This window comes from Mustelus asterias, chromosome 10 (genome assembly GCF_964213995.1).
Source record: "Mustelus asterias chromosome 10, sMusAst1.hap1.1, whole genome shotgun sequence".
Taxonomy (NCBI): domain Eukaryota; kingdom Metazoa; phylum Chordata; class Chondrichthyes; order Carcharhiniformes; family Triakidae; genus Mustelus; species Mustelus asterias.
The window spans coordinates 95,289,611-95,312,836 of NC_135810.1; the positions used below are offsets into that span (position 1 = coordinate 95,289,611).

A 23,226-nucleotide genomic window follows, 5' to 3' on the forward strand; every position below is an offset into this window, starting at 1 on the left:
GAGTGCAGAATTGCCATTTTATTCAAGTTAAGAAACACATGACATTATCACAGTTCAAAGAGATTTTTGGTTTTCATTCCTTACCTACAAAGTGGTTCGATGAAATCTTTGTCAAGAAAATCATGATCTTTCTTTACAGACGCAATGTCAATTGGGAATTGGGAATCTGCAATGGATCAAAGTAGCTTAAATTATACATTGGTACAGTATTGTAATAAGTGAGCAAAAAACAAAAAAACTTCCTTCAGGGTAATGAACAATGTGCTGTTTACAGAAAATAAAAACAGAAAAAGTCAGAAATGTCCAGCAGGACCATGAGCAATTGACAAGAGTAGAGACATGGTTCACACCAAAACAGTAATCTGCCCTTTTAAAAAAAATATTTTCCATTTTCAATAAACCGGTTTATTTCCAATATTTTCTGTTTCTTTTTCAGACAATCAATTCAGCATGATCATATATAAGGAGGCCATTTAGCCCAGAGTCTGCATTGACAACAAACCCATCCAGGCCCTATTCCTGTAATCCCGTGTATTTACCTTGCTAATTCCCCTGACACTAAGAGGCAATTTAGCATGGTCAATCCACCCAGCCTGCACATCTTTGGACTGTGGGAGGAAATTGGAGCATCCAGAGGAAACCCACGCAGACATCTTTAAGCAGCATCCACTTGAAAGATAGTTAAAAGCTTCAGTGTCATTGGGAAAGTTGGAAAACATTTCACTTGGCGGCCGATATCATTTTCAGAGCCTTATTCTATTGGAAAACAGACATGTAGTACAAATAAAACTGGGACTGTGAGAATTTGAGAAGCTCATGTCAGTAAAGGAACTCGATATCTGCCCTTTAGTCACACAAAAATTTTACTCTTCCATCTGTTTGCAATCAGGGAGACCGCGAAATCAGAGACCATAAGAAATGTTTAGTTCATTTAACAGATGCGTCAAAATGCGTAGCTGAAGGGTGGATCAGTAAATTTGCTGATGACACCAAGATTGGTGGAGTAGTGGATGAGGTGGAGGGCTGTTGTAGGCTGCAAAGAGACATAGATAGGATGCAAAGCTGGGCTGAAAAATGGCAAATGGAGTTTAACCCTGATAAATGTGAGGTGATTCATTTTGGTAGGACAAATTTAAATGTGGATTACAGGGTCAAAGGTAGGGTTCTGAAGACTGTGGAGGAACAGAGAGATCTTGGGGTCCATATCCACAGATCTCTAAAGGTTGCCACTCAAGTGGATAGAGCTGTGAAGAAGGCCTGTAGTGTGTTAGCTTTTATTAACAGGGGGTTGGAGTTTAAGAGCCGTGGGGTTATGCTGCAACTGTACAGGACCTTGGTGAGACCACATTTGGAATATTGTGTGCAGTTCTGGTCACCTCACTATAGGAAGGATGTGGAAGCGCTGGAAGGAGTGCAGAGGAGATTTACCAGGATGCTGCCTGGTTTGGAGGGTAGGTCATATGAGGAAAGGTTGAGGGAGCTAGGGCTATTCTCTCTGGAGCGGAGGAGGCTGAGGGGAGACTTAATAGAGGTGTATAAAATGATGAAGGGGATAGATAGAGTGAACGTTCAAAGACTATTTCCTCGGGTGGATGGAGCTATTACAAGGGGGCATAACTATAGGGTTCGTGGTGGGAGATACAGGACGGATATCAGAGGTAGGTTCTTTACGCAGAGAGTGGTTGGGGTGTGGAATGGACTGCCTGCAGTGATAGTGGAGTCAGACACTTTAGAAACATTTAAGCGGTTATTGGATAGGCACATGGAGCACACCAGGATGATAGGGAGTGGGATAGCTTGATCTTGGTTTCAGATAAAGCTCGGCACAACATCGTGGGCCGAAGGGCCTGTTCTGTGCTGTACTGTTCTATGTTCTATGTTCTATGTATCCAGTGTGCCTCACTGCAGAGTTTCACTGTCTTACATTATAAATTGTGACTTTGCAATGGCAGTCATAGCCCATTTTGCTTACACTTTTCTATAGCTTTGTCTTTAAACAGACTCCTCTGCCACAGATTTCAATTAATCAGCAAAACGATCAACTTGAGATAACATTGAACAGCCTACTAGATCAAGCAGCAAGACCCTGGTGTTGGATAAACAGCTGAGTGTTTGGTAAACAAGAATACAGAGTACTGCAAACAGGAAATCAACATTTTATATCTTTAAATTGGGTCTTCAGAAGGACAATTGAGGTGTATATACACTACGCTGCTAAATTAAAGGATAAAAGATGGTCTCCCATCTTCAGGCATTCAACTCTTCCATCAGCCAATGCACGTATGCATGCATTTTTGTTTCAGGCGATACCCTTTTTAGCCAATCGGCTTTTAAGTTTGTTAAAGTTTATTTATTAGCCACAAGTAAGGCTTACATTAACACTGCAATGACGTTACTGTGAAATTCCTCTTGTTGCCACACTCCGGTGCCTGTTCGGGTCAATGCACTTAACCAGCACGTCTTTCAGACTGTGCGAGGAAACCGGTCCATGGTACTGTGAGGCAGCGATGCTAACCACTGTGCCATCGTGCTTATTGCAATAAGTCATTAGGCTAACAGTATCAGTAAGAAGTCTCTCAACAGGTGAGTCACCTGATGAAGGAGCAGCATTCCGAAAGCTCATGATACCAAATAAACCTGACGTTGTCAGATTTCTTACTGTGCCCACCCTTGTCCAACACCAGCATCACCACATCACAGTAATGGTATTAGAGCAATGACCTCCAAAGTAGGAAGCCTAAACTTTGTATGTCATGTACATTACAAGGAAGCTCTTGACCAAGTAATCTAGGCAGTGGAAAGCAGGCAAAAGCATCCCTGGATGAATTCTTCACTCCAATTTACCCCCCCAATGGCTAGAGCAAGGAATGGGACTAAAGATGTTCAGGATGAAATCATTTGGCTCAAATGTCCTGATCTCCTGAAAGTGCACAAATGCAATTTAAAAGTTTGTACATCAACACACAGATTTCAGCCCATTATTGTGGATGTAATTTAGATAGCCTACTTAACGGTTCGTTAATAAGTAATGATCTAATTAAGAGTTGCGAATTGCTGGGCCGTTTGTACTGTGCATTAACAGATCTGTTGTTTTCATATTGGTGTTTATCCTGCCACCAGAATCATTGACCCATGATACATTATCAGAATAGAAGTCAGATTTCACAGTGCAAACACTGGGAACTGGTTCAAGTAATCCAAACACAAACAGCACGAGTCTAAAGTGATTAGGTGGAGAACAGGAGATGATCAAATGACAGAAGTGATAGTAGCACGTGTCAAAAGATGACATGATGAGAGGAATTAGAGAAAGAAAATATCTAAGTGCCATCCAGAGGAAGAGCAAGTAGTTAAAGCAAAATAGCCGAGTTGGGGTGACAAGGAGAGTGAAAACAAAACTCCCCTTGACTCTAAACAGTTCTCCTATTTTCTCTCAGAACATATTGGTATTGTCTATACCAGAGCTCCCAGTAATTTTGGGGAGAATGAAATCGACCAGTACTTGACATGGGGAAAACATGTGCACCTCTTCTCACACAGCTGGCAGGGTGGCCTGCACGCTCACCGCACACACTATTTCCAGCATTTCCTCAATTTATTTATAACCTTTGACCAGTCCATGATGCACCTTGCTTGGGAGGTTATCAGAGGTGATCCCAAAGAACTTTATACTGGCTTCATAATAAAGCATGCTGACCTTTCCCACAGGTTGAAATGATGAGCGGAGTGCAAAACCATATAATTGCATGATTTTACAGATTGTCAGTGGGTATATTTAAGGAAATTCACAGAATTGTGCTGCAGTTTAAATTTAAAGCTACATTTAGAGATTATTACTGCTAACTCTCCATTCAGGGGCCCAGTGATTTAATTTTGACAGCAGATAAATGGAAATCACAACAAAAAAATACAGTAGTCCAACAATAAACTCATTTCTCAGTGAAAAATCAATAGAAAATATCAGCCCATCACTTCACTGCAGGCAAGGAGGTAGCCCTTTAGGCATAGTGGTGAGCACTGCGGCCTCACAGCACCAGGGACTTGGGTTCAATTCCGGCTTTGGGTGACTGTCTGTGTGGAGTTTGCACATTCTGCCCATGTCTGCGTGGGTTTTCTCCCAGTCTAAAGATGTGCAGTCTAGAGGCATCAGCCAAGGTAAATGAGCGGAGATTGGGCAAGTCAGGGGCCCTGGGTAACACTGACAGAGTTCGTGCAGACTCGATAGGCCAAATGACCTGCTTCTGCACTATAGGGATTATATGGATTCATTTTCGGACTCTTGTGTGTAACCACTGAAAGAATAAGCTTCATTTTACAGCTCCCCTAACTTCAGCTTAGAGGGGCAGGGGGGCACAAAATATGACAGGTGGCAAGCCCACCATTTTCCTGCCCACCCCAGAACTATCCCTCAATACCAGCAGAGCTGGACAGGTGCCTAAGTTGATAGCTTGGCCACCACATTTGAATTTTAAAAAATGGAAGGGTCAACAGAACTCGTTAGCAAGCCAACTGACCCAGAGTATTTGCTGTCTATGTCCTAATACAGGTTGGTGAGGGCAGGCAGGTTGAGAGGCCATTTTCTTAAAACATTAGAATAAGTTTGAAAGTAGGAAGCAGGAGGGTGGGAGGCAGAAAAAGGGATGCATCATTTTGAGAGTGCTCTATGCGTCATCAGGGAAACCCAGACTGCAAAATTTTACACTCCCCCCTCCCACTTAGCCTCCAGAAACAGCACACCCCGTCCCCCACCCCCCAGGCTGTTAATTCCTCCCCACCCATCATCATCAGTTCAGCCCACCAACAGAACGTCATGGGGTGTGTGAACAGTACACTATCACCACCCCACACCCCCCAGTAAAATCTAGTCCCAAAGCTTTAACATTTGAACTGGTAATCAGTACACATCATTGGTGAAATTCCCCACACCACAACCTTGTTGTCTTCTTTCTCTCCCACCGCCCCCTCAGGTGTCCATTTTCCACGCGAGAGCTTAGCAAGTTTATATCAGCCAGCTCCGCAACCAGGATAAAAGAGGGAGCACCAAACTAAGCCTGATTGGAGTGCTGGCAATGCTGAGTCACAAAGTCCAGAGATTCGAGGCATTTTTGTTTAGTATTCATGATGCAATAAGAAAAATTATGTAAAAGCAACATTTAAATGTCTTGTGTGAATCGCACGCATTGACAAAACATTCGCGAGTCATTGGCTTCTGATCGGACACATCAATGCCTTTTGCACCTACTATCCCCGTACCCCTTTACATTAATCAGAAATCTATCAATCTCTGCTTTAAACATACACAATGACTCGAGCTTCCACAGTCCTACGGGGTAAAGAATTCCAAAAACCAACAACCCTCTAAGTAATATTCCTCATCCCGGTCCTCTCGACTCAAATCAAGAGGACCATGCTGCCTGTAGTTATCTTATCTATTCCTTTAAGTATTTTGTAGATTTCAATGAGATCACCTCTCATTCTCCAAAACTCTAAAGAATACAGGTTCTATTTGCCCAAGCTCTCTTCATAAGACAGTCCAATTACAAGTCTGGTGAAGCTTTGTTGCACTCCCTCTATGGCAATAATATCCTGAGGCAACGGGGCAGCACAGTGGCTAACACTGCTGTCTCACAGCGCCAGGGAACCAGGTCTAATTCTGGCCTCAGGCCACTGTCTGTATGGAGTTTGCACATTCTGCCCGTGTCTGTGTGGGTTTCTTCCGGGTGCTCCAGTTTCCTCCCACACTCCAAAGATGTGCGGGTTAGGTTGAATGGCCATGCTAAATTGCCCCTTGGTATCAGGAGGACTAGTTAGGGGCGGCATGGTAGCACAGTGGTTAGCACTGCTGCTTCACAGCTCCAGTGACCTAGGTTCAATTCCCGGCTTGGGTCACTGTCTGTGTGGAGTTTGCACATTCTCCTCGTGTCTGCGTGGGTTTCCTCCGGTTTCCTCACACAGACTAAAAACGTGTGGGTTAGGTTAATTGGCCATGCTAAAAATTGCCCCTTAGTGTCCTGAGATGCGCAGGTTAGAGGGATTAGTGGGTAAATATGTAGGGATATGGGGGGTAGGGCCTGGGTGGGATTGTGGTTGGTGCAGACTCGATGGGCCCAATGGCCTCTTTCGGCTCTGTAGGGTTTCTATGATTCTATGAAATACATGGGATTATGGGGATAAGGGCTGGGTGGGATTGTTGTCAGTGCAGGATCAATGGGCTGAATGGCCTCCTTCTGCATTGTTGGGATTCCAAAGAGACTAAAACTGTACACAGAACTCCAGGACTGTCGAACATTCCAGCAGCTGGTTCCAGATAGTAATCAGTAGCAAGAACCCTTGCAAACATTTTCCTCAACCTGCCCTGGGAATTCTATTGCTGCACTGGAGAGCAACTGATTTAGCAGAGCAGAAATCAAAACTGAATTTTCTGGCTCCTTGTGGCTCAATATCACATCGTGTGGTGCATCCCTGTATTGCACCATTAGGAAGCCGTTACATTGGAAAACATTCCCCAAACAGTTTGGATTAATCATAGAATAGCTCATAATGTCCATATAGTGCAGGAGGCCATTCAGCCCATCGAGCCTGCACCAAAATCAATCCCACACAGGTCCTATCCCTGTAACCCCACCCATTTACCCTGTTAAGCCCCCTAACATTAAGGATCAATTAGGCATGGCCAATCCACCTAACCTGCACATCTTTGGAGTGTGGAAGGAAACTGGAGCACCCAGAATAAACCCATGTAGACACAGGGACAATGTGTAAACTCCATACAGTGGCCCGAGGCTGGAATTGAGCCCGAGTCCCTGGTGCTGTGAGGCAGCAGTGCTCACCATTGTGCCACCGTGCTGCCCCTCTGCACTTTGTTTGCTGAAATAATCACTCGTGTCAATAAGTTGAAACAGCTTTTGCCATTAAAGAGAGCCTGACTTCAAGAGAACAGGATAAACAAGATCTGCTCTGGGTCTGTTGTGTGGAAAGAGGTACATTTTTCTTACAGACGTGCGTTTATCCACTTTGCATGCATGTGGGGAGAGGATACTTGTGAAAGCAATATCCAAACCTACCTTCATACAGTTGTGCATACTGAGGAAATCCAGCAGCTCTCAACCAGTCACATGCTTCCTTGGCTTCAATCTCTGAAAGCAAAGATAAGAAAGACAACATTAAAATCTGTTCAACCTTCAGACATAGGAACTGCAATTCATTCTTCCTTCCCTCAAAGAAAACGTGCATCAGACTCTACTGGCAGCTAAACAAGGTGGCTCTCCATGAATAAAGCTTCTTCAATGGATTAGCTGAACAATGTGAATCAAATGCCAAATTTGGTGACAAAAACTCAATAGTTTTGAGCTATTTGGCCAAGGGGCATGCTGGCACAAAATGCACAAGCAAGTTTGTGAAAACTGAATAACAGATGATTGATAGAAAGTGCACACTCTGTGCCAATTTCCTCTTCTTTTGTTCTAACACCCCAACCATTCTGCAAACACAAAATGAACTCTGCAATAACAGTGCAGAACCGCGGGTAACAAAAATGGTCACAGCACCGATAACCAGACACAGTCTAATGAGATGCAAGTATTTCAAATTAGTGTGTTCCATTTAGATGGCGGGCAAAATTGAATTGTGCATTATGGCCTGTGTTGCTTATAGAGATGTGGTTACACAGCATAAAGATCAGTAGCAGTTGATATGGTGAGCACTGTTTCAATAGCTAATTCAATATCTAATCTGTCCGGAGGAAAAGAGTCAATGCTTTAGTGTTTTACCATCTGTTGGTTATAAATGCCTATATTTTGAAATGCTCGAAAATCCTACTCGTCATATGCAGTGTCAGTCTTAGAATTTGCTTCGCTCCCCCCTTCCCATTTTCAGATGCCTGTTTATTGTCTGGGAGCTGGAGTTTGTAGCAAGTTAGCCCGACCTCTAGTCAACCTAGGCGAGATGAAGTGCTCTGTCACATTCATTCCCAGTTCCTTCAAGTGATGATGATGCAGTGGCCTGAATTAAATATACTTGCACTACCACTCTACCATGAAACCTGCTCCAGTAGTGTTACTACAAATGATCGTTAGATCTGCAAGGTGATGGACAAGATGCGCCAGGCTTAACATAATCAGTCATCAATAAAGATGGCAAATATTTTCTCTGACAATCTGCGAAGATGCCAAAGTTGTTTTAATTTAAAATGAGTACTATCATCGTCCTGAATAGACACAGACTGATACAAGGTAAGTACTTCTTCACAAAGAGTGATCTGTACAGTTGTGGAGACAACAATTCTGGTGTCAATCAAGTTGAAGTTAGATGCCAAGATGGGCAGCCTGGACATTTTTTATATTCAATGGGATGCATGACCTCCCATATCTGTACTGATCTACTGAATCACAGACTGTTAAGGCACCAGGTGCACATCATGGCTTATGCAATGACCTCATTAATGGTGTCTATCTTCACACATTTTAACTAATCATACTTATATCCTAAGGGAATGGAGGGGGAGGTGGAAATGAGGATAAAACAGGGAAGAAATTTTCAAGGACCGTATTACTGGAAGATTTCCTATTGCTGGCATGACGGATATTAAGAAGCTATTCCTGGATTTCAACTAGTTGGAAAAAGTATTAATTGCATCAACAATTCCTTTACTAATAGTCCAACTACAAATTGCCTTAAAGAATTTGAACAAAAAGCAAATCTGCACAGCATTCATAAAGATAACTGGGCCACATCTTTTGGAACTTTTTCCAAGCAAGAATCTCTCAATATAATGAAAACTTAACTGGAAGATAAACTTTGCAGTCCCCATTTCTTTATGAAAACATATTTCAAAAGCTAGTGGCAAATAAATCTTAGATCAAATAGAACAAATACACATTAAAATAAGTTAGTTGCTTAAAGAATAGAACTTAATGGATAAATAATGGTTAATAATTTAATTCATTAGAACTCTGCATTTTTCCCTTGATAATGATAATCAAAATGCAACATGAAAAATCACAACAAAATGATGCAAGAGGAACATTAGAATCCAGTGAATGAAATCCTTGGCATGAGTCCACACCAACCACACACAACGCTGGAGATGTTGATGTATCTGCTAAAAATAAACTCATTCAATATCTGGCGGGTGTACTATGAGGAAGATAAAATCATATTGCCTACTGGAAAATTTTCCTAGTTCCAACCAATGATGAGGAAATGGCCGACATTTTGCAGCAAGGTCAGGAAGAGGAAGTTGTAATGAGTGAAGCAGTCACCTATTGTAAAAATCTCAACTTCATGGAAGTCTAACAGGACGCGAGGAGAAATGAGACCCATTCGGGGAGATATTTGACCTGAAGGCGACAGGGCGTGTACATTTCATTGTAGTTTGCTATCCATAAGTGATGAGTCCACTCTCACCTATTTGATAACCCCACCCAGAGGCACATTTTAGATCTTGCTGAAAACAAATGGATTCATGCTGAAGATTTTCTTCTTGCATTCATCAGGACAGTTGCAAGAAAGCCAAATTGCAATGCGACCAATAAGTGTTGATTGATTGGCAAGCCGACTCAGATTGGTAGAGGCCTTGCCATGCAGAATGCACCAGGGAACAGTTAACTGCCAGGCTTTTGTTTAAATTCAAGCCAAGCAAGTTGACTCTGATTGGTTCATTCCCATGGCAATGTCTTGACCAGTGAATGGCTGTCCCAAGCTTTTATTTAGTTGAAAAAGGCACAATGTGTGGACATGTTCAGTTTGCAAAGGACAGGGCCCCAAAGTGTGAATATATGCTTTCAGTCAGATTTGCAGTGTGGTTAACTTATGCATGCTAGGAGCTACACATATTCACAAAAAGCTTTGACAGCCTATTTGAGTGTAAAGATTTAGACAGCATATTTATTTTAGCAATATTCAATTTCTGAGCCAGAAATGCAATTGTTGCCAGGAAGGACACTGAATTGCCTAAACAATAAACATTAGATCAGTAAAACTTTAAATCTATCAAGTTAAAATAAGTCACAATGAGCAAATTCACTACACTGACACACCACAGTCGATTTTGGTGCAGCTAATTGGCTAAGCTGTCACAAAGTCATTGCAAAGCTCTAAAAAACAGGCAGGCATTCACACAAGTGTGGGAAAATGCCTGCAAACATACGTGCAGTTGCACATTCAGACAGACACACACCTCTGGGCTTGGAATAGGGCCCAACAAAATTATACTACAACATCCAAAAGAGAGCTTCTACAGTGACAGAGTTGTTGATACTTGTGTTCACAATGAAGGTAAATGAATATTGGATTCTATCCTAGGATTCCAGGATGTAACAGGTACAGTGTTTTGACACCAACTGCTCTAAAGTTTCCCTTAAATATGTCAAATGTCTCCACCGTATTATTTCATCAAGGTGGGAGGGTGTGTACAGGCCTCCCACTTGGTAACCCGCAATAGGTAGGGCTGCGAGAAGCAGCTAGTGTTGTGCTGAGGTAGGTGCCCGCTACAAAATTGGTTTGAGAAAATGGGGGCACAGGATATCAATAAACCACGGTTCAACTCTTACCACAGCTATCATTTGTTAACAGTACACATTTTCTGACCCAAATCTGCCACCTCATGCAGCACTTTCAAAGCATTTTGCACTTGCACAAAACTAGCAAAGTGCCTTTCTTAAAAAAACTTGATCTGGAAAATCCACAATGTAACACACCCATAACTTTTCTGAAGTTTGATCGTAGAATCCCTCGTGTAGAAGGAGGCCATTTGGCCCATCGAGTCTGCACCGATCACAATCCCACCAGGCCCCATAATACCACATATTTACCCCGCTAATCCCCTGACACTAGGGTCAATTTTGCATGACCAATCAACCCAACCCACACATCTTTGGACTGTGGGAGAAAGCCGGAGCTCCCGGAGGAAACCCACACAGACATGGGGACAATGTGCAAACTCCACACAGACAGTGACCAGAGGCCAGAATTGAACCTGGCGCTGTGAGGCAGCAGTGCTAACCACTGTGCCAGGGTTTTTTTTTTAAAGCTTTCAAGAGCAGGAGGTAGGTCAGATAATATCTCACCTTCCTCTTATAACTGTAGCATCTGGCATGCGGCTCACAACAGAGCAACATGCAGCAGTGATATGGACAGCTGTTCGGATGCTTTTGCATTCACTGGTTTCTTTTTGTTACATAGTGAATTGGCTGTTAGCAGCTAACACGCATTAGATCTTGCTACTGTGGTCTCAATTTAAAGAGAAAGTAGCAGGGAAATTCTGGATTTCAGAAATTGCTTTATAAAGGAGAAACAAAGAGAAAATGCTGGAAAATCTGAGCAGGTCTGACAGCATCTGTGGAGAAAGAATAGAGCCAATGTTTCAATGTTGGCTCTATTGCCTCTCCACAGATGCTGTCAGACCTGCTGAGATTTTTCAGCATTTTCTGTTTCAGACTCCAGCATCTGCAGTAATTTGCTTTTATCCAAGGAGAAACACGGACTGCTTGCAGTGATGGATTAATACCGTGCATCATCTGTCTGGTATTTAAACAGCTCCTGAAGTCCATTAATCACAATTCCGAATTGAAGTTCACTCCTACACCAAAGGTTTAAGGATGTCAGGAGCTGCCAGGAGAAGTAACTTGCACTGATCGAATTGTTCAGCCATCTAGTTCTGAAAGAAATCTACCTCCTGGAATTTCAATCACGCAAAGGTTTTGAAAAAGTATGCCATTTTTCTTGCTATATGATCATTGATTCTGATCCACTTGTGGCAAGAAGTTCCCATTTAGCATCTCCGAGTAGGAAAAGCCCAATAGCTGCTATGTGCGTGTAATTGATAATCTGCAGCTGGATGGACTGTAGCAGTTGTTATCTGCCAAGGTGCTCTGACAGGAGCCAAGGTGAGCAAACCAAAAGCGTTTGTGTTCCCTCTCGGTTTAGGGTCAATGAAAATATTGGCTGCTTGAAACTTTTCACGATGTCAGGTTTTTTTAAAAAAAAACTTTCAAGAGCAGGAGGTAGGTCAGATAATATCTCACCTTCCTCTTCCAACTGTAGCATCTGGCTCACAACAGAGCAACATGCGGGAGCGATGTGGACAGCTGTTCGGACGCTTTGGCTTCTTTTTGTTAAACATTGAACTGGCTGTTAACAGCTAACACGCGGTGGAAAAGTCAACACAAAAAGTCAAACCAAATGGAAAAACCACGTCATTTGGATCTGTATAAAAGAATCACATTTCATCAGCTCCTCCCCGCGACTCTAAATGAACACGGAGCAAAGACTGAAATATTTGCTAACGTTACAGTTTGGAATGTCTCTCCGCTCCACACAAAAATCCTGTATTCCTTCCTTACAGTTCTAGTTGGTCAGTCATCCATTAAACAGACGAGGACAAAATCCCGCGGGTGCTACATTGACAGGGTTGAGTGAGGCTGCATCTAACACACTGACAGTTTATTGGGAAACTTTACTGTTTCTTTCTGAAGCACGAAAGGCGCCACTGTCAAAATAAAACCCTTGAAGTCATCGGGAAAAGGTCAAGTTGTAAAATTAAAATACTTACTTGGTAGAATCATGATGGAGCCAGGTTCCTTCGGCATTAAATGGTCTGATTAGGCCAACGTTATTAATGTGGCTACAACGTCCGATGTTCACTGCCTTCTCAGTGACAGCCCCGAGTCTAGACGGGCTAGTGACTGTCACTCTGTTAGCCGATGTCAACAATCCAGATTGTGGTGTTACCTTCCCAAATCAATATTCAAATCAACCTCACGATCCATCAGAAGAGCACAGCTTCTCGACACATCCTTGTGCAACCAGAACTGAAAATATCCACATACCAGGAAATCCAACCCCTAAACTGGAATGGGCTAATCCTTGGAATCAGTTTGCATTGGGTGGGGCTTCCCAGGCATTACTGCTACATGTCAGCACAGAATGAAAAATGCTGAAGGGTGCATCGGTTTTTAAAAAAAAACCAGGCCAAGGAATCCGTCTTTGGAATTTTGCAAGATGACTGGAGATTGTTTTTTGATTCTCAGTAACTTTGTGCTGTACTTACTTTTCTGGACTCTGCATGCACTGATCACTAGCTTTACAGTACCAATAAGGAGGATGGCAAATGTTCACTTCACACTATGTGGCTGGTTATAATAATTGTTGGTGCATTGTTATGCAGGGTATAAAGATTTTTGACTTGGTTTATTATTGTCACATGTATTGGGATACAGCGAAAAGTATCGTTAGAGATAACAGGGTTGTAAACCACTAAAATGGCAAATTGTTTAAGGAATGAGACAACAATGTTTCATATTTTGTGTTTAATCAATTTAAAGAATGCATGCTAACAATGAACGTTGCAACAGGCTTGTATAGTTTTCATCTGTGTGAAACGTTACGTTGCCTGTCATCTGGTGCTATCTATAGTAAGCAACATAAAACTGCCAATGAAATGTCACAGCCAGAAGGACTTGCTCCGTTCATAGACATGAATTTCTAACTTGCAAACCACTAAACCAAATCAGATCAATGGCCTGTCACTTAAATTGCACTTACACAGTCGTGCTACTGACGACTAGAAACTTTTGCATCAATGTAAAAGTCCTACAACTACAGCCTTAGTGCCACAGGCAAAAGTAAAATCAAGTGTCACTCAAAGGGGGCAATTCTCAGTTGGCTGATCTGCTGTCAAAGCAGAATGGTGCAAGGTTAAACAATACTTCATTCCACAATTCCATGGGTTAAATGGCCCCCTGTTTCTATAACTAATGGTAATGTGCTGCAGCGAAATGGGAACATCCTATTATAGGATCACTTATGTAAAATTAGAATCTCTCTGGAGAACAGGTTCCATCTCATTCCCACTACAAATGGCCAACTTTTCACTTAAAGTACAAAAATCCAGAGAACTCCACGATTAACAGCTGCAATATCCTAACGCATGACAGCAGAACAACTTTACAGGGTAGTTGTAGTTAAAACGAACAAAAAGCAAAAGCAGCTGCTGACTAATTAAGGGGTTGTGAGCAGTGAAGTCACTTTCTAATAGCTCCTTGCCCATAATCACAAAGCAGCTGTTTCGCCAATTCATTGTCCTGAACAGACAGAAGAATGAAGAAATTTCTCAGTAGAATGGCATTTAAAGGTTTGAGCTGTCAAACAGCTTCAGAGATTAAATTGCTACCTCCACAGAGTGAGTTGATTTGAATATGACCCATCAATTTCAGCAGAATATTTGATTGATGCTGAAGTGAACAAAAATTAAGAGCACTTCAGGATTTGATGTTCTCCTAAGAGAATGTTAGCCCTCAATCTACTGAATAAATGATTGCTTCTGTTAGTTAGGTTGACAGGTGCTGTTTCAAGGATTCGGGAGGGGAGCAGGGGCAGTCTGGTTACTAAAGGGGATGGCAGAGACAAGCATTATACATTGGGAGATAAAATGAGTCTGCCAGACTGTTTTCCTTTTCTGTATTTCTCCCTATTTTCTGCCCCCAAAATTGTTCACGGGACAGCTGCAAATGACTGTTAAGACCTGTTAATTCTTGGTTTGTAAGCTGACAAAGGGAAGATGTGGCAGCTCTACAAAGAACAAAGAACAATACAGCACAGGAACAGGCCCTTCGGCCCTCCAAGCCCGTGCCGCTCCCTGGTCCAAACTAGACCATTCTTTTATATCCCTCCATTCCCACTCCGTTCATATGGCTATCTAGATAAGTCTTAAATGTTCCCAGTGTGTCCGCCTCCACCACCTTGCCTGGCAGCGCATTCCAGGCCCCCACCACCCTCTGTGTAAAATATGTCCTTCTGATATCTGTGTTAAACCTCCCCCCCCTTCACCTTGAACCTATGACCCCTTGTGAACGTCACCACTGACCTGGGGAAAAGCTTCCCACCGTTCACCCTATCTATGCCTTTCATAATTTTATACACCTCTATTAAGTCTCCCCTCATCCTCCGTCTTTCCAGGGAGAACAACCCCAGTTTACCCAATCTCTCCTCATAACTAAGCCCCTCCATACCAGGCAACATCCTGGTAAACCTCCTCTGTACTCTCTCCAAAGCCTCCACGTCCTTCTGGTAGTGTGGCGACCAGAACTGGACGCAGTATTCCAAATGCAGCCGAACCAACGTTCTATACATCTGCAACATCAGACCCCAACTTTTATACTCTATGCCCCGTCCTATAAAGGCAAGCATGCCATATGCCTTCTTCACTACCTTCTCCACCTGTGACGTCACCTTCAAGGATCTGTGGACTTGCACACCCAGGTCCCTCTGCGTATCTACACCCTTTATGGTTCTGCCATTTATCGTATAGCTCCTCCCTACATTATTTCTACCAAAATGCATCACTTCGCATTTATCAGGATTGAACGCCATCTGCCATTTCTTTGCCCAAATTTCCAGCCTATATCCTTCTGTAGCTTCTGACAATGCTCCTCACTATCTCTTTCATTCTTTAATGGACAGAGGCTGTAGTTGGCAAGGCCAGCAAATGTCGCACATCCCTAAATTTTCTACAGTGTAGTTAAGTGTCAACTACATTGCTGTTGATCTGGAGTCACAAGTAGGCCAGACCAGGTAAGGATGGCAGATTTCCTTCCCTGAAGGGCATTTGTTTCACAATAATCAACAGTAGTTATCATCATTACTGAGGGCTAGCTTAAATTCCAAATTTTATTAATTGAAGTTAAATTCCACCATCTGCCATGGTGGGATTTGAACCCGTGTCACCAGAACATTAGCCTGGACCTCTGGATTACCAGTGCGTTACTATTACGCCACCATCTCCCCCTCTGTTTGAGAAACTAGATGGCCAGGTAGTAACTAACTCACTACTGAGCTAAAGCTCACTTAATGTAACATTGCCATAGCATTTTTCTGCATCATAGATTCCACTGAAAATATTTTCTTTGTCTCCTGATGCATCTTGGGATTTGACTTTTAAAAGGGAAAGTAGTGGTATGGTCACTGGACTAGTAATCCAGAAATTTGGAAGTAAAATTCTAACGATGACCATGAGACAATAGTAAAAATCCAGTTCAGGGACATTTAGGCAAGGAAATCGGCCATCCTTACCTGGTCTGACCTACATGCGATTCTAGATTTACAGCAAGGTGGATGCCTCTTAAATGCTTGCAACTCAGTTAAAGGGCAATTAGGAATGAGCAATAAATGCTGGCCCAGACAGTGATGCCTGCATCTCAGGAATGAACAAAAAACAACACTAGGTGAAATTAAGGCACTTTTGCATACGAGTGCAAGCTGTTGTTGTTCATGATGTATTGTATTAATTGGTCAGTGCTGTTGTGAGAAAACCTATTGCAGAATGCAGGTTCCACATCAAAGACACTACGACTGAGCTTTTAAAGTTTGCTGCCCGCCCATATTTTTAACCAACTGAGCAGCACATGCTCCAGGGGACTTTAAATTGATGAGCAGAAGCTGTTAAGAGCTTTGCTGCATTGCTCAGCTGTAGATGTTATTCTTCAAGGAAAACCCAAAATGTAAAGGTTTAGATAAATTACAAGTATAATACCAAAACTCACCAAAAGTTCATCTAAGTACAATGCACGCAAACAAAGTGTAAACTGTGTTTAAAACATGATTCAAGTCTACGCTGCTTTTCAATATCAAACTTCCAAGATACACAATTGAATGCTTTGCTCCTAATCTACAAGTCAATCTTTCAAAATCTAGAAATGACTAATTGGTGAATTTGGCTGCAAATATTTGTTGCTCTACTTCACTCCCCAGAGCAAGTTTAACATCCTGGACTGGTACTTGAGCAGCTAAGTTACTGTTAGAACACTGGAGAGGCACAAAATGATTACAGCAGATGGGTCCTGATCACTCAACTTCCTGTTGGTAAGACCAAGATTGCATAGATTTAGGGCAGAAAAACTCTGAAGTTTTCTATGTTCCCTAGCTCTTGTCTTGCCAGCAAGTCTTCGCTACATCTGTTCATTTACCTATTTTGATGCTGCTTTTTTAAGGGATATGTAGCCTCCTTATTAATTTCAATACAGATGTGAGGTTGCATACTTTGAAGTTCATTTGCTAATTGCAGGTTCTGCCCTGCAGATGAATTGAACCATTTTTGGTTGATTCAAAGTATAAACTCTGGAGTTTTTTGATGACAGACAGCGGCACGAAGATAAATTCAGTGACTGTCAATTAACCAATCAATTATCTATAAAAGGATGGATCTATACAATTAGGGCAGGACCGTGGATCCTGGAGTTAAACAGAATAGGGCTTCCTGCTGCTCCCTTGATTCTGGCATATGGCATAACATCTTTCTAGTCTAAATCCTTCCAGAACTATCATAGAATCATAGAAACCCTACAGTGCAGAAGGAGGCCATTCGGCCCATCGAGTCTGCACCGACCACAATCCCACCCAGGCCCTACCCCCACACATTTTATCCACTAATCCCTCTAACCTACACATCTCAGGACTCTAAGGGGCAATTTTTTGTAACCTGGCCAATCAACCTAACCCGCACATCTTTGGACCATATTTACATCCAAATCTGGTTCTCTTTGGTTACAACAGTTAAATATCATTAATAATCAAGAGTCTTATTATTGATGAGGAACAAGTCAAAACCCTATCCAGAATATCTTGATGACGACCAAGTAATTTAGCTGGGCATATTTCCAATCTGCCTACTCAGACAATTCCAATACCACTGCCAAACAATTTTTAAAAGCAATCGGTATAAAGAAGTATGCCTCAACCAGTCTAAAATTGCTTACTTGTCTGTTTTCTTGTTACTATCTTATTTGTTTATTTTGGCAAGAAAATACATGTCTGTTCTAGGCATTCACTCCAACAAAGCAGACAGGATAATTTTAACCAAGTTGTAATTCCCCTGCTGAATTACTCATAAGGCTCTTCTACTTGGAAAACAATGATATCAACTCATCAGTTTAATTATTATACAGTGCCAATATTATTTCCCTGCAATCAACTGTTAATTGTTTCTTTTGCAGTGATTTTGTGACAGCTGTCATCAATCTTTCAGTGAATAGCAAAAAAGTGAACTTAGATTTAAATAAAGCTGACACACAAAAGGTCAAATCTTGCATTAAATAATAAACACTGCAGTGAATTCGAAAGGCTCATTTAACAGTATTGATGTAATCCTCTCAAATCTACTACTATCTGAAACCAATTCAAAGATACCCATTAGTCCAATGGCACAGTTTACCTTGTCATCTCCTATAGTCCTCACGAGACCATTTACAGCCTCCTTTGGAATATTGAAGAGCTGTTATTTGTGAAATAAATCAAAATTGAATGCTGCTCCAACGTACAGGGGGCAAGATAGGGATGGAGAGAGGAAGACACAGAGACAGAGGGGACTGTGCATGCATGTTACTGATAAGATTTTGATTTCTGTAATTCACCCACATTGAATGAGTTATTTGACAAAAACACTCCAATACTTCTGCCACTTTGAATGCGGCAATAGTGGGGGTGGGGGTGGGGGGTGGCATGGCAAGATTTGGGGCTATCCAGTACAATCCATTCAGGTCTGAACCATACCCATACCAGAAAATCTAGGCTTGTGTGTTAATGGCTTAACACCTGATTTGTAACAGAGGAAAATCGGCTCTTCAATATAAAAGGAAATCACACAAAGTCCTACTTTTAAGTGCTAACTGATAATAACCCCAGCTCCTTCCTCCAAGTTTCCTGTAACTGAAGTATAACTGAACTATGCAGGAAACAATGGTGCTTCTTACTATTAATAAACACTTGGGAAATGTACTTTTCCCCCCCTTTCACCTGAAAATTTAAATGACAAAACTCAGTCAGGTTTTATGTAGTCAACTGTTAATGCCATCTGTTAAAAGGCACCCCCCCCCCCCCCACCCCCCCTCAAGGTTTTCATCCAGACTCTTGTTTTCTTATTTTGAATGTTGGTTTTATCATTCATAAGTTTAACTCAATTTTTAATTTTCATTAAGTTTGCCAGAAAATGCAAATATGAAGGTTACTAAAAACATAGAAACTAAAAGGAGACCATTTGACCCTACAAGCCTGCTCCACCATTCAATATGCTCATGACTGATCCTCTATTTCAATGTTTTATTCCCACTTTCTCAATGGCATCACAATCTAAACAAAAGTGATCTCTTTCTCAAATACTTTGTGACTTGGCCTCCACAGCCTTCTGTGGTAGAGTGTTCCACAGACTCACTAGCCTTTGAAGAAATGTTTCTTCATCTCAGTCCTAAATGGTCCACCCCAAATTCTAAGGCTGTGTCCCCTGGTTCTAGATTTCCCAACCAAGGAAAACATTCTTTGTGCATCTCGTCTGTCCAAACCCTGTTGGAATTTATTTTTCAATCAGTTCTCCTCTCATCCTTTTCAAATCTAGTGAAGACAAGCCCGGTTGAACCAATCTCTCCTCATAGGAGAGTCCCGCCTACCCCGGTATCAATCTAGCGAACCTCCACTGCACTCCCTCTATGGAAAGTATATCCTTTTAGATAGGGAGACAAAAATTACATACAAATACCCCAGGTGGGGGTCTCACCAAGGTCCTGTATAACTACAGTAAGACAACCCTACTTCTGAACTCAAATAGTCTTGCAACGAAGGCCAACATACTATTTGCCTGCCTAATTGCTTACTGCACTTGCCTCTCTTTCATTGACTGGACACCCAGATTCCTTTGTACATCCACACTTAACAATATGGCACTATTTAAATAATACTCTTCCTTTCCGCTTTTCAACTTCACATTTAGCTACTTTGTACTGCACCCGTCGTGTTTGTACACTCAACTTGTCCAAACCATCTTGAAGCCTCCTTGCATCCTCCTCAACTCAATTCCACCCAGGTTTTGTGTAATCAGCAAAACTGGAAATGTTACATTTGATTTCCTCATCCAGGTCATTTATATTTTGTGAACAGCTGGTGCCCAAACACTGAACCCAAGCACCCCACTAATCACTGCCTGCCACTTTGAAAAAGACCCACTCATTCTCACTCTGTATTCTGTCGGACAACCAATTTTCAGTTCTAGATACTCTACCAAACTCACCTGTTCTTTAAGACCCAAGGACTCGGATATCCTGTAATGCTATTTTGTGACAGTTCTCTTCAAATATGAAATAGTGAAATAGTGTCTTTATAAACATGCCTTCATGCATATATGCATGTATTAACTGCTTAATGAAAGTTACATCACAAACTAACCAATGCTGTGAATATATTCTAGAAAATTGCAGGCTTTGTTTATCTGGCATTAAATGAATTATTCAATGTGGTAAATGTCTAAAAAGGCTATCCAGTGCACAGCCAAATGTCCATTTTCCTTTCAAAAGGTTTTCTGTTAGTATCAACATCTTTAATGAAGAATCAAACTACACTGGCATTCTGCAGTGTAGCAGATAGTAAGTTATCTCCACTAGTGGTTATTCAGATAAAAATAAACTCTCATCGGCACAGAATGGATTACATGCTTTCTGGTGAAATACATTAATTCAGATTTTGCAGCCAGTGGTGAATAAATGGCGTTAGCTGCTCATGGGACTTGCCCACAATCGTTAGATGAGATTTAATGTTCCTCCAAGAGTGGAGGAATATGGTTTATTTATTTGTGTCACAAGTAGGCTTACATTAACATAGCAATGAAGTTACGATGAAAATCCCCTAGTCGCCACATTCCAGCACCCGTTCGGGTACACTGAAGGAGAATTTAGAATGGCCAATGCACCTAACTAGCACGTCTTTCAGACGGTGGGAGGAAACCCACACAGACACGGGGAGAACGTGCAGACTCCACACAGACAAGCATCCAAGTCTGGAATTGAATCCAGTCCTTGGCACTGAGGCAGCAGTGCTAAACACTGTGCCACCCTTAATTCTTCCAATAATGGGGGGGGGGGGGGGGGCGCACGCCGTCAGGTATAACTTGGTGAGCTGCCTGTGGGTTGCTGAGAATCAAGGAACGATGGGGACTATTTGTGGGCTCCTGAACAGCACTGACTCCCTGAAAGCTTACTCCACACCAATCTCTCCAACTCTCTTGCCAGGCAGAAACAGCTCGACTAATCTTGACAAGCACAGCCCATTCCCCTTCTCAAGCCTCCATCACTTGCTTCCAGTTCAGGGTTTCTGCAATCCCAGCAGTAGTCACCAATCCCAGGGTGCTGCAGGACGAGTTGTTGGCACCTGGGATTGTTGGTAGTTCCTGTAGGTGGACTCTTCATGTTCAAAGCCCCAGGAATCCTGACAGTGGCAGCAGACTGCTTGTTGGCCATCTGACTTAAGTTAGTGGTGCTGGATCAATTTACTATTAAGCATAGTGGCTCCTTCTGTTAAAAAAGGTAAAGAAAAGACAGGACAAAGTGTCCAGGAGAAAAAGTAAAGGGAGGAAGAAATATTGTCATTGGGGCAGCTTCCTAAATGCAAACATGAATGGACATTGAGGGAGTTTGCATTACAAAAAAAATGAGAGATTAGGTGAGACTTGTCCAAGTCATAAATGGGAAATGGGGGAGGTGATACAAGTTTTTTAATTGTTCAGGCCAGAGGTCCAATAGCAGCATGAAGTTTATTTATAGGCAGGATATAGTCAGCTTGAAGCATCACTGAACTAACGCCAAAGTTTGATACTAAATGAAAACCGTGTGCTAACATTACAAAGATAGAAATAATGAACTTGAATTTATATAGAATCTTTCACAATCTGGAGACTCAAAGTGGTTTACATCGAAAAAAGGAGACCTATGAAATACAGTCTGTTATTATGCAGGACATGGTAGCAGCCATGCAAGGTCCACAAACAGCAAACAAATGAATGACTAAAATAATCTATTTTGTGTGTTGGTTGATGGAGAACTGGCAGTCAGGTCATCAAAAAAATTAATCCTTCTGTTTCAAACAATACCATAAATGTGGATTTGTTACATCACCTAAAGTGGTGGTTACCACAACTACTATTTATATCATGCTTTTCTTGTAGAAAAACATCCCAAGGCGTTTCACAGGACTATTAAACATAATTAATACTGAGTCACACAAGACCAGATCGCCCAAAACCTTTGTTGAAAAAGTAGGTTTTGAGGAGTGTCTCAAAAAAAAAAAGGAAAGGGTCTGAGGGTTAGCCAGAAAACTACAGGGTCAGTCTGACTTCGGTGATAAAATTATTGGAAACAATTCTGAGACACAGAAGACACTGTCACTTAAAAAGGCACAGATTAATCAACGATAGTCAGCATGGTTTTGTTAGGAGAAGATTGTGTCTCATTAACTTTTTTGAGAAAGTAGCAAGGAGGATTGTTGAGGGTAGTGTAGTGGATGCTGTCTACATGGATTTCAGCAAGGCATCTGACAAGATCCACATGGCAGACTGGTCAGAAAAGTGAGATCTCATGGGATACGGGGGAAGGTTGGATCCAAAATTGGCTCAGTGATAGGAAACAAAGGGTAGTGGTCGAAGGATGTTTTTGTGAATGGGAAAGAGTTTCCACAGGGCTGAGTCTTGGGGCCATTGCTATTGTATATATTATTGATTTAGACTCGTATGCGAGAGGCATGATTGGGAAATTTGCAGATGACATGAAAATTGGCCTTGTAGCTGATAGTGAAAAGGATAGCTGTTGACTCCAAATGATATCAATGGTTTGGCTGAGTGGTTAGAGAAGTGGCAAATGGAATTCAATCCAGAGGGAGAGGTAATGCATTTGGGGAGGGAAAACTCTATAAACTCAATATTGAGAGGCATTGAGGGATCTTGGAGTGTATGTCCACAGATCCTTGAAGGTGGAAATTCTTTTCAAAAAAGCATACAAAATGCTTTCCTTTATTGGGCAAGATATTGAATACAAAAGCAGGGATGTGATGATGGAACTTTATAAAACATGCTTAGGCCACAGCTGGAACTTTCTGGTCACCACGTTACAGGAAGAACATAATTGCTCTGGAAAGAGTGCAGAGGAGATTTACAAGAATATTGCCAGAAAATAGCTCAGAGATTAGATAGGGTAGGATTGTTTTCCTTAGAATAGGGAAGAATCAATGGTGACTTAATTGAGGTACAAGATATTATGAGGGCCTCGATAGGGGAGACAGAAAATACTTTTTCCTAGCTGAGGGATCAAATACTAGGGGGCATCGATTTGAGTTGATTGGTAGAAGGATTAGAGGGCATGAGGAAAAGTTTTTTTTTTAACCCAGAGAATGGTGGGCATCTGGAATTCACTGCCTAAATTG

The 23,226-nt window shown here is 41.9% G+C and overlaps 1 protein-coding gene across 7 annotated transcripts in view; it reads right to left on the reverse strand.

The window, feature by feature from the left end:
* The window catches only part of stard13a (StAR related lipid transfer domain containing 13a), a 577,401-nt gene that overhangs the window by 43,782 nt on the left and 510,393 nt on the right, over window positions 1-23,226 (reverse strand). For all 7 annotated transcript variants that reach the window (XM_078222235.1, XM_078222233.1, XM_078222234.1 and 4 more), the window contains 2 exons: window positions 7,065-7,136; window positions 85-166 (listed from right to left, as the gene is read on the reverse strand). In XM_078222235.1, coding sequence (XP_078078361.1) covers window positions 85-166; window positions 7,065-7,136 — 154 coding nt within the window. The remainder of the gene's footprint in view (window positions 1-84; window positions 167-7,064; window positions 7,137-23,226) is intronic.